This window comes from Aquila chrysaetos, chromosome 6 (assembly GCF_900496995.4).
Source record: "Aquila chrysaetos chrysaetos chromosome 6, bAquChr1.4, whole genome shotgun sequence".
In the NCBI taxonomy this organism is placed as follows: Eukaryota; Metazoa; Chordata; class Aves; order Accipitriformes; family Accipitridae; genus Aquila; species Aquila chrysaetos.
Genome location: NC_044009.1, coordinates 13,521,064 through 13,532,485, shown reverse-complemented (window position 1 = coordinate 13,532,485; position 11,422 = coordinate 13,521,064). Strand labels below are relative to the sequence as shown.

The 11,422-nt window shown below is 44.4% G+C and overlaps 1 protein-coding gene across 6 annotated transcripts in view; it reads right to left on the bottom strand.

Moving 5' to 3' along the window:
* Nucleotides 1–247: 247 nt before the first annotated feature.
* The window catches only part of FN1 (fibronectin 1), a 55,761-nt gene continuing 44,586 nt past the window's right edge, over nucleotides 248–11,422 (bottom strand). For 4 of the 6 annotated variants that reach the window (XM_030017172.2, XM_030017176.2, XM_030017177.2 and 1 more), the window contains 12 exons: nucleotides 10,340–10,427; nucleotides 9,974–10,150; nucleotides 9,754–9,843; nucleotides 9,357–9,536; nucleotides 8,720–8,809; nucleotides 7,391–7,857; nucleotides 6,685–6,823; nucleotides 5,143–5,307; nucleotides 3,774–3,899; nucleotides 3,077–3,183; nucleotides 2,646–2,756; nucleotides 1,355–2,197 (listed from right to left, as the gene is read on the bottom strand). In XM_030017172.2, coding sequence (XP_029873032.1) covers nucleotides 2,123–2,197; nucleotides 2,646–2,756; nucleotides 3,077–3,183; nucleotides 3,774–3,899; nucleotides 5,143–5,307; nucleotides 6,685–6,823; nucleotides 7,391–7,857; nucleotides 8,720–8,809; nucleotides 9,357–9,536; nucleotides 9,754–9,843; nucleotides 9,974–10,150; nucleotides 10,340–10,427 — 1,815 coding nt within the window. In that variant the 3' untranslated portion in view covers nucleotides 1,355–2,122. Of the gene's footprint in view, nucleotides 1,311–1,354; nucleotides 2,198–2,645; nucleotides 2,757–3,076; nucleotides 3,184–3,773; nucleotides 3,900–5,142; nucleotides 5,308–6,684; nucleotides 6,824–7,390; nucleotides 7,858–8,719; nucleotides 8,810–9,356; nucleotides 9,537–9,753; nucleotides 9,844–9,973; nucleotides 10,151–10,339; nucleotides 10,428–11,422 lie in introns of those variants that run through there. The other 2 variants (XM_030017174.2, XM_030017175.2) reach the window with 2 other exon arrangements.

Here is an 11,422-nt window from a genome sequence, read left to right as displayed (position 1 = left end):
GAAACCAGTAGACAACCCTCACGTGGGAAGGACAAATTAATAGAAACCTAGTTTGTTAGGCAAGTATTCTGTGTCTATGCCATTTTTAGTTGTCATGTATTTTAGGTACTCGTTTGGCTCTTGAGCATTGGTGGGATCTAACTGATTTCTGCTGCAATTGTTTTACCATTTGTAAATGTTTTGGTTGCTCTATAGCTAGCAATCTGTGAAAACAACTGCCATGTGTGTCTCATGTCAAGAAGCCAAATTCTATTTTCATGCTATGCTTTATTCAATCCAGAGAAATCCATTGACTTGAGTGATACAGTGCTTTTGTAGCAAGGGAGGAATGCAGCCTGAGGAATCATGACAGAACCTTTCATGTTCTGTATTTACAAATGCTGTACAGGTTTTTGCAGCGGTGGCAGCGCAAGCTGAAGGGACTTACTGCTAACTTTGTTCATTGTAACCAAGACTGGCTTTGTTTTAAAAAAGGTTTTGAGGAGAATTTCATTTACCTCCCTCCCCACCCCATGAAGTAGCAGCACAGTAGACTTAAAAGCTGTCTTTGCCTGTAACACGCGGACATAGGCCCAGGTGCTATCCGTCCCCCTCTGTTTTGTGAGACTTTCTGCAGAGGTAAGGGAAGGATTTTTATGACGTTGTTGCAGCAGTGCCTGAGGGCTTGCTCACTAGGACCTAAACAGGCTCAGTTCCGGACTTTATTTGAATTTACCGTGTTGCAAATGGAGATGGAATAGCTGAGAGTTGAAAGAAGGCTGTGATAGCCCCTCTTTAGATCGTCACAGGTAAGTTAGTTATCCTCCACTGCACAGAGGGGTGAACTGTGGTCTTCCCCAGGGGCAAGGCATGGAGCAGGGTCTCAGAGACCCAGCAGCCATTTGGACTTGTGGGGGAATCACTGCAAGCTTTAAACACATCCAACTTCACAGGTGTGGATGGCCTTGCTAATTTTGGCAACTCAAACACTGAAAGCATAGTTGATTCTAGGTATTTAAGCGTCTGGCTGCATTGAGGACCATCTCTTTACCTCAGTTAGTTCATGTCCAAAGCAGGGAGTATTTTCCTTTCCCTCCCCCCTATCTCTCCTGCACCTATTCCCCGCAAAGCAAGCCTCTGCCTCCTGCAGCGTGGCATACATACTCAGAGTGTCTCTGCGCTCTACTGGGGCAGGGGGTGCAGCTGGAAGTCTTTAATTAACAAACTGCTCTACATATATTCTCTTGAGGTTTACTTCACGCTTCATTGAGATGTTTGTTCCATCTTGTTTCAAGGCAATGTTACTCCAGCTCAGAATAATAATCTTCATCCTAGATTCCATGGTAGTAAAGAGAATCACTTAAAACTACATGTCTGGTTTGTAAATCTTTTTATTAAAAGAGTTGTTTTTTCTTTTCCACAGTAGTAAAGCTTTGGCACTTACAGTATAAAAATAATCACTGATCATAATTACACCAAATTCCTCTTTGTCAACTGCATACTAAGTGTCTTCAATACATTTTATTCCCATATAAAAACACTTGAAGGTCAGGGGAACAAAACTGATAAATAACAGTATGAGATATAAAGATACAGCTAGAAAAAATACTAGGATCATTGAGAAAGAATTAGGACTGTGCATATTTTAAATATCACAGTGATTGGATTTACTGTTCCTATCTTATTGCTGGCTGCACGCTTATGTGAAAGCAGAAGTGTTTGGTGGACTTTCCTATCGCTAAACGTCAGTAATGTTGTACTCAAATGTTCTTGGCATAGCATGGGAGCCTTTAATTTCTACACCCTCCCCCCCCCTTAATATATTTTGATCCCTCACCAATTTGTGATTTAGCATCTTCTCCCTTTTTTCTTTAAATTTGAAAATACTGACTGGTATTCAACACTTTGAGCAAAAACAAGACAATCGCTATCAATCATGAGAAAAGTCTGAAACACTCCAAGAGTGGCGCTTGGAGAAGCTGTGAGTTGAGCTTAAGCTGGGAAAATGGCTCCAGAGCAGGAGGGCCATTCTCAAAAGATGCAGTTTTGCTAGCATCACTCCAGTTTGGATGGTAATCGTGGCACATAGGTATTTATACTTTGGTTTGTCTGTTGCCATGGCCGCAAGAAGTCTTGCTGGATGTTACTTTCCCCGTGGATGTTGTGTGTCTGCCTGTACATCTAGGGGCATGAAACACTCAATTGGGCAGTTGACGTTCTGTCAGGAGGGAAGGAAAGCAGTTAGCGCTCTGTCCTGCAAGGACGGACACTTCTGTGGTGTGGTTTGGGCTGAGAATTGTTGCCAGCCCCCATAGCTGTTCAGCTTTCTCAGCACAAAGCACACAGCTGGTTTACAGCAGCAAGTGAGGACTAGGAAATCGGTACATGCACTACCGCCTCAGCCAGAGCATGCAGGCACGTCCCGGCACGAGAAGTCCCGCTGACGTGAGTGTGGCACTGAACACCGTGTGTGGAAGCGTGAGCTCAAGCGTATGTTCTGTGCTGTGCAGAGTGATGGTTTGCTTGATCAGTGGCTATCATGCACTTCTGAACAAGCAGAAAGCTACATACTGCTCTTATCCCTCGAGCCCTGTACAGACCCCACGTATCTGTGCCATAGACCGGACTCACAGTTAAGGGAGGGCAGAGAAGGAAAGTGTACTCACAGTGTTTGTGGCCTGGTGATATCTCTGTGTAAACTGTGTATAGGTATGGCCAGCAGAGCCTTCAGGGGCCACCTCCACGCTGGGTCTGCGGCAGTTGTCACAACGCCAGCCCTGGAGAAACAGAAGGTGCGTGTGCCGGTCAGACCCCGCTGATGCGGATGGCCAAGGGGCTGCCAGTATCCACACATGTGGGTACAGCTCCACCAACACCAGTGAGGTTGCGCCCATTTTATACCATGCAGGCCCTGACTCCAAGTCCCTGCAAGTACTTAAGCTCTCCTACTAATTATTTTTCTTCTTCTATGGGCTTGTTTTGGCCACGCATTATAGACACCATCTGACCTGAAACCCAGCAGTCTTAGAACTGCACTCCAGCACAGCCCTCCTCTCTTCATTCCCTGTGTTCAGCATGCCAAGTCCCTCCTGCTTACCTGCTGTCCTCCATAACAAGTGCAGGAGCAGATGGCCCCAAAGTACTCCTTCTGCCACTGCTCTCCAACTTGGTACATTTTCCCATCGTCATAGCACGTGGTCTCATCTGTGGGGGAACAAGAAGAGCTCAGTTGCACGGCCTGTGCTTGGCTTTAAGCATTCTCAGAGCAGCTTGGCGATCAGAACAGGAGCCTCTGGCCAGCGCGCTCTCCCTGTTTGACTGGAGGCTCACTGACTGGCAGGGGGAACATCAGTCATTTTTATAGCTCTCCAGCTTTAAAGTCAAACATGAGGGTATTTGCGTGACAAGAGCAATGCACTTTAATCCCTAGTGTGAAGCCTAGAGGATCTTCAGGTAACAGGCCCTGCAGAAAAGTCCTTTGTTACTGATTAGGGTAATCTACACCACTTAGTGCAGTGACATGTCCCTCTTGTGTGGCTCCAGGGCCAAAGGCAGACAGATGCTGAGTGTGCTGTGACCTTAGCTAACAAAAGAGGGTTTTCTTCTTTTTAAGCTTGGGAATGTGAGTTTTATGCCTTCAGCTCCTGTGAGAACAGGTTCAATCTGTCACTAATTTAGCCTCCAAAACCTGAATCAGACACACTGATACTCTGCTTGCCCCCATGGCAGGACCTTAATGGGAATGCCCCGAGTGAATGGGAGCTCAATGAAATTAACATCAGAAGGAGACTTACGAGGTTCACACTTGAATTCTCCTTTTCCATTTCCAAGGCAGGTGCAGCTCATCACCTGGCCATTCTCCCCCTGCCTGTCCCACTTCTCCCCGATCTTGTAGTTTACACCATTATCGTGGCACCACTCTGGAGAAGGCAGAGGAACAAGAGAAGCAGGAGTTATCCCCTACGCTGCAGCGACACAGCAGGAGAAGAACAGCTTAGTGTTGTCTCAGGAACAAGAGAGAGGCAGGAGAAAGAATCTTTCCAGCTCATGTAAGTCCCACGGAGGAAATAGGTTCCTGCTGGAAATGGGTTCAGCTCCTGCAGCTTTTAACTGCCGAGGACTGTTACAGCTCTAGGAAATGGCTAGAGGCTCTTAGGAAAAGAGTAAGTAGGATGTGACAAAGAGTGGGGAGGGGGAGAGGAAGAGAAATGAAAGAGAATTTAATAGACATGGGGCAGGAAGGGAGAGAAAAATATTTTAAATGCTCTTTTTTGAGCAAATACCCAGTAAAACTGTATCACAGAGACTGAAAAACACAATGGGTAAGCCATGTGTATCAAAGATGAAATATAAATATTAATCCTGTAGAACAAGTGTCTTCCCTGCAGTCACTCCTCTGAGTCTATGCAAATTGCAGAAATACCCTCTTTGCTCAGCTTAATCCACAATTTAAAAGCATAATTTAAATTAGTTGGATATGTGCTGTGTTAAACCACTCAATCACAGACTTTTGTTCCGTTCCCTTATGTGAAGTTTGATACTCTTCCACGTAAACCACAGTCCTGTAAAGAATAAAAGTTAGTGCCCCAGCAGAGGTGTTGCCTGCTTGACAGAGCTTCAAAGAACAGCTAAGAAAATTAGAAAACTGGTTCCACAAGATGCTTTGCAAAGGCTGTCTGCAATGCAGAACAGATGCTGTAATACCCTGAAATCCATACAAGTTCTGTCTGGCCCACTGCAACGATGTGTGTAATAGGAGTTGAAGATTCAACCATAATTCAATATTCAGAGCTGTCTTCTTAAATGGCTACTGAGATACTGTCACATAGGCATCTTGCCTATCTCACTTTTACACATTACCTAGACGTGCCCAGCAAGGGTAGGGAAAATAAAACAAACATTTAACTTTGGTGAAAAGTCATTACATATCAATAGAATATTGATTGTTGCTGATGCAGTGAATGGCAATACTTAGATAAGCTGCACAGCTCAGAAGCAACCAAAGTTTTCCATCACTTCTCATGATGCAAAACACAGTTTTGGTTTAAAAACTTAAGAGCCTGCATTCATTTGCATCATGTTTGGATGAGATTGGTTCTGTCAAACATGCCATTAGTGCTCAGGGAGCTTGGAGAGAGGGATGGTCAAAAGCAAGCTACTCACTAGAAGAATCGCATCTGAAATGACCACTGCCAAAGCCTAAACACTGGCACCAGAGTTTAAAGCCTGTTTCAGATAACCGCTCCCATTCCTCGCCAATGGAATAGAAGGAGCCAGTGTAAGTATCAAAGCAGGTGTCGTCAGCTGGCTGGTTTAGTCCTTCAGACACTGGAACAAAAAGAAAAGAAACAGGCATCACACACAGCAATAGGACCTACTGAAAGACAGAATGATTTTCACTGAATACATGCTTTTTAAAATTTTTTCTTACAATATCCTGGCAGTAATGGAGCTACCCTATGGGCATATACTTGATGGTTCTGTCAGCAGTCCAGACACCCTGTGATTTATTTTCCATTTGCATGTGTCAGAGCAGTTGAATGATAAAAAAACCTGACATGAAGGCCATTTTCATTTTGATTTGCCAAGTTTCAAACAAGTGTGAGTTTTCACATTTGCTGCTGGAGAGCAACAACCTGACTTATCCTATTTTTAAGAGAAATGTGCTGCGAGATGCTGGGGAACAGCAAGTAGTTGGTAGCTGCGTGTGCACTTTTTGGGGGCACTTCAGATTCTAGCTCATGGCAGGGGGACGGGAGAATGAGACCAGACCATGCTGTTGGACAGACTGATTTCCACCTTAGGGGTGTGCCTTGATTGGAAGGTGGGTGTTTTACAACCACCAGTTCGGTGTGTGCTGATCAGGGTCAAGAGTTAATGCTCTCGGTTCAGTCTATGACACACATAAGGCAATTGGGGTGCTGGAAGGGGAGAAACAGCCTTATTTCCCAGGGAGGTGGGGGCAGCAGGAAGCTGCATGGAAAGGCTTAATGGGAGGCCAAAGTAAATCCTTAACTCTTCATTTCCTCTTCTCCCATCCTGTCCTCCTCTTCTTTTTGACCTCAGAACACACACAGGAGGAGATAGAGGGAGAGAAAGAGTTGTGGACAAGAGCCTTGTGTCTTGGACCACAAGTACTTGTGGTTGGTCACGTGGCTTGTAAGTGCTGCCTGTTTGTGCTTAATCAGCATCTCTGCAGGCAGCCTGCCCTGCTGCCAGACCTTTAGGATGGTCTAGCAGTGCTGCTGGATAACCAACACAGAAGCAGTGGCAAATGACTGACAGAGCAGTTAAGCTGGCCACCAGCACCTTCCCATAAGTATGATGTGTTATTGTGACGGATCTTTGCTGCTGGGCAGGAATCTGCAACACCACTGTCATCCCAGACATCCTTGGAGAGCAGCATATACCAGATCTCTTGCTCTCTTGGGCACTGACCCTAGACAAGTGTATGCAGCCTCAACGCACATTCTTCGTGATTAGACAACAGAACAGCTCCAGTCACACCATCAGCACGTCAGTTATCCAAAACCAGTGGACTTCACAAATCACTTGTCCCAGTGCCCTGCTGTGAACTCTCCTTGTCAGGAGAAGTTTCCTTTCTGAACTATTCTCACACCTGGGCACCATGTAGGTTGCCTTGAGTAAGCGAGATGAGTCAGGGACAGCACAGGTTCACCTAGACTCCATAAAGCTTTTACTTACCAGCATTGCCAACTGTGACTACCTCCTCCAGCACCTTTTGTCTCCGGTGATCTTTCAGGGCTTCCACTATGATGTTGTAGGTGGCCCCTCTTGTAAGACCAGTGAGCGTAGCACTGGAGGAAGTGCCAGGAACCCTGAACTGCAAAAAAAGGCAATGCCAAGTCACCGGAAAGGGAAGAGTGATTACTCCTTAGGTGTCACCCTACTCAGGAAAGACAGGGTGTTTACATTGACTTCTATGCTCTATACCTTGATGGAGCCAGCCCATTCCCCTTAGACATTCTGAGAACTTCAAACAATACCAAGTTAGACTTGACTACTCTGGACTATGGTTCATGAGGGATATATTATTACTGCCATTTCAGAGAAACAAGGGAGACAAAAGGAGAAGAGCTAAGGGAGTCTTTTGACTTGGAGAAGCAGCACCTCAGTCTTTGAAACTCCCTATCGTCTCCCTGACTGCCCCCTTCCCTGGTGAAATGTTGATACTGACAGCATGTCAAGGGCTTTCTGTTTTAGCAGTTTTATCCTGTAGCCTTCTCCATGAAGGAGAGGAGGGAGGCATTTATCCTGCTCTCAGCTACATGTTAGTACGACTTTAAGCCAACTCCAACTGTCACTCCCTTAACACAGTAAAGACTCCCAAGAGACATCTGCTGCCATAGGTGAGGCTAACACCATTCCTCTGCTAAAACAGTTCAGTTACCTGTAGAGTATCTTCATCCTGGCTGACTGGCTGACACGAGATGATGTATTCAGAACTCTCCAGCAACGGCCTCCAAGAGATGGTTGTTTGAGAAAGAGCTTCTTGACCTGTGCTGTCGTTGCGCCTGGGCCCACGGGAGTGAGGGTATGAAGGTTCGACTATGATAGGCACTTGGTACCCAGGGATTTCAATTGCTTCATCTACATTTGGTGGTTGCCGCCTCGACCCTGGCCTAAGGGGAGTTGCTGTAGTGGGTACAGGCCGTCTGTAGCCATGCTCCTCAAAGAAGACTTGTTGACCCTGGTGTCCTATTGTCTGCGGGTGCCCAGAGGTGCCTGGAAGTTGGATACCGTTTCCATTGTCATACCTATTGTTTGTGAGGTAAGGGGTCCCCTCATCAATGGAAGGTACGTCCAGAATGTCAGGTTGGTTGGGGTGCGGTCTGGTAATCAACGTGGGAAGCTCATCTAGCCAAAGAAAGGTTAGAAGCCATAAAGCAAAGCGTGGCAAATTAACAATGGTATATTAAACAGCTAGAGTGGATGCTGTACACTGCTCCAAGCATCAAAGATTAGCAATCATCCCAAGATGCAACACACTTTTTATGACCTTGTGACTGTGAAGGTAATTTCTCTCTCTCTATATATATTTATATACTATATAAATATATGTGTATCTTTCATACATAGGCATAAGAAGTGTGTTGGTATGAAAATTTCATACAGCTGAGCAATCGTTTTGAACACTGCAACCCAAAGAAGCCACCACTGCTCAAATTGAGAAGAAATGATTACAAGAGATATTCACAGGTTATCAGTTTAAGAAAAATCACTGGTGTGCAGTAAGAAACTAGCTCCTTGATCACATTTGGATATACAGCTGATATTTTGCTTGCTACAGGTATCTTAATGTCACACTGTGGAGTGTGTAAAGTAAGAGAAATGCAATGGGCAACAAATTAATAGATTCCACCTTTGATGCCATCATATGCTAGATGGAAATGTGAATGTTAACCCTAATTTACTTATCAACTAGGTACCCAGGCAAGAATCAAGCACCAAGCATGTTGTTCTGTTCTTAGCATTCAAACACAGCTATATGTGATTAATGGAACTTCAGAATCTTACCTACTGCACCCTAGAAAGGAAAACCTCCTTACAAAGCCTATTTGACTCATAAAAAAGGTGTGGCTGAGTAGTATGAACAGGATATTTTAAATAACAGGATATTTTAAATAAAATAATAAATTATTTCAGTCCTGAGATTGTATTCTTCAAGTGGAAGACATAATCTCCTATTGGCACACAACAATCCAGAGCTTCGTTTTACCTGTCCTTTTTCTGCCAATCAGGGGTTCACTCTTTTGATTGTTCTTCACAGCAATGATGTAGATTATGTATTCAGTTCCTGGTTCCAAACCTAAGGAGGGAGGAAGGACATAAAGCAATCTTAAGCTTAAGAGCTGCTTTTCTTTTATGATTATGTGTGGGATCTAAGGCAGAATGAGAGGTGGGTATGGCGATAGTATGGGTATGTGCATTTTGGATCTGAGGTTTTCAGGACAGTACAAAGAGTCCAGCCTCCTGCTCCTCAAAGCGAGTTTGAAATCTGACCATGGCAGCTGGGATCATGGACGCTGCAAGCACAAAACATAATGAATCTTCAAAATGTGTGACTGGCACCTCATCAGAGTCATCGGCTTTTTTCCTTGAATAGATGACAGTTGTGGTGGCAGTGGAAACAAACATCTGTGGATTGTTCAAATCTGATGGTTGATTGGATTAGTGAAGTGTATTGTGTTTATAGAACAGGTGTGTTTATAAAACTCCTGTCTGTCATTAAAGGAACAATATTTTGTCTTTCTCTTAGCTGACCATCAACACAATTTACAATTAGGCCTTCCCCCCCTCTCTTCAAATTTAAGTGTTTCAGGTGAAGAGCTCCCAAATAAAACAGAGACAGGTACCAGTAATAGTAGCCTCGGTGGTGCTGGGCCGAGGGCGAGGCAGAACCTCTTTGGCTGGTGAGCCAGGTTTCTCATATCTGATGATGTAGCCTGTGATCTTGGCTCGTGGAGGCTGCCAGGTAGCCAGGAGGGAGTTGCTTGTGGTTGTAAGGAAGCGCAGGTTAGAAGGAGCATCAATAGCTAGGTGAAAACAAAAGGAAACAAGTGAAATGCAGTAAAGGCAAGCATATTCTTTACCTGAACTGCATCATCTGACACCCTTCTCAAACTCGGGAGTAAACCATATTGCTGTAAGTCATAGTAAGTATTATACGTGATCAGATATAGACAACTTCTGCCTGACCATATGTAATTACTCTGTGTTAGCATGAGCAGAAAAATCAGACAACATCATTACCAGTGGAGGCATCAATCACTACTGGGGAACTGCGTGCATTCTCGTTCAGAGTGTAAAGGTAGATCTTGTAGTCATTGCCAGGTTGCAAGCCTAAAATGAAGTTGAAACATAAATGTTAGCTAATTGAGGAAGCCATCTAAAAAGGACATCAGAATGTCTTTTAGTGTACCTTCTGATATGACCCTGGAAGCTCCTGCACCTACAGAAGCACCTCACTTACCAGTGATAGTGTAAGTCCTAACATCAGGGCTGATAGTCCTTTGAATGGGGTTCTGGCCACTCGCTGGGATGGCATCAATTTGGAAGCCAGTGATGGTCTCAGTCTTGGTTCTCCAGGTAATGGTGATGGTTGTCTCGGTGGCATCTGTCACGCGGGCCCTGCGAGGGGGACTAACATCTGCACCAAAAGGAAAAGGTCTCCTGTCAGTACTGTGGGGATTGTGAATCTTACCAGCTAAGCGTTTGTGAAGGCCTTTGATGGAGCTTTGTATAGATCATAGCTTTTGAGACAGAGTAAGAGCTCTGCCTCTGGGTCTCTGCACCCATCACAAAACTAATTGGTCATTTGTGGAGGATCACTACTTACTTTCAAGAGTGGTGACCACCCCCTGGGCTGGTCGGCTGGTCAGAGAGTCCTTCAGGGCATACACGCTCACTTCATACTTGGTTGCTACCTAGAATGGACAAAGTTATACCATGTTATGAGAAGGAGCTGGCACAGTGGGAAATACTCCTGCCCTCGTTCAGTGTTTGGTAGAACCACATTTCTTGGCCACCAGTTACTGAAGTAACTTACTGAAACCTTAAAATAACTCAAATCAGTAAAGGACTGACACGTTAATTCTAATTATTTCCCTGTAATAAGAGTAGACATGGACCCTGATAATACTAGTAGTGCACATGTGCACACCCAGGAGCAGAGGAAATCTTGGAAGAAGCTTATTTGTCATCCCTCATTTCGGAATCTGTGCTTCAAAGCTGAATCTTCAGAAAAAACTAATTTACATTCTGTTTTTCCTGGGGTTAATGGATGCCGTTTGCTATGATAAGGTGCTCTTTCTGTGAAGAAAAGAGAATGGTGGAAGTTACAGCATGATCTTTTGTCCTTGACTGCATCAGACCAGGAGTCCACTTAGATTAGAATGTTTTTCAAGGCTCATTTTTGAAAATGATTCATAAAACTCCTTAAAAACAGATCAGTACCTTTTTAAGATAGCAGAAACCATAAAAGCAGTGATTTTCAGCCCTTTCCAGTTCAGAAACTCCTGAAATGTTTCCAGTGGAGAAGACGGCTATATAGCAAATTTAAGCCTACTCACAAAAGACTTGCATTTTTTACTTACATTTTGCAAATGTCTTAAAAATAGGCAATAGACTGCCAGAGCTCCCATATCACAGCTTGAAAACCTCTGCATTAGGTCACTTTATCTGACCACTTTTGTAAAGATGTGTAAAAGCATTTTACTGGGTTACTGTCAATTGTGAACATGATAATTTGCATTTGATTAAGGCATCCAGTCTCTCTGTGCTAAATGAGGAAGGGGAAAGAGTGCAGATTCAGCAGGCCAATTCCTTGCTTTTTAAAACTATGGTAATGAGTAGTTACAGCTGATGGCTAGTCAGACTTCAGAGTCAGACCCTTAGGAGCTGTAATGATCTACTCCAGCTG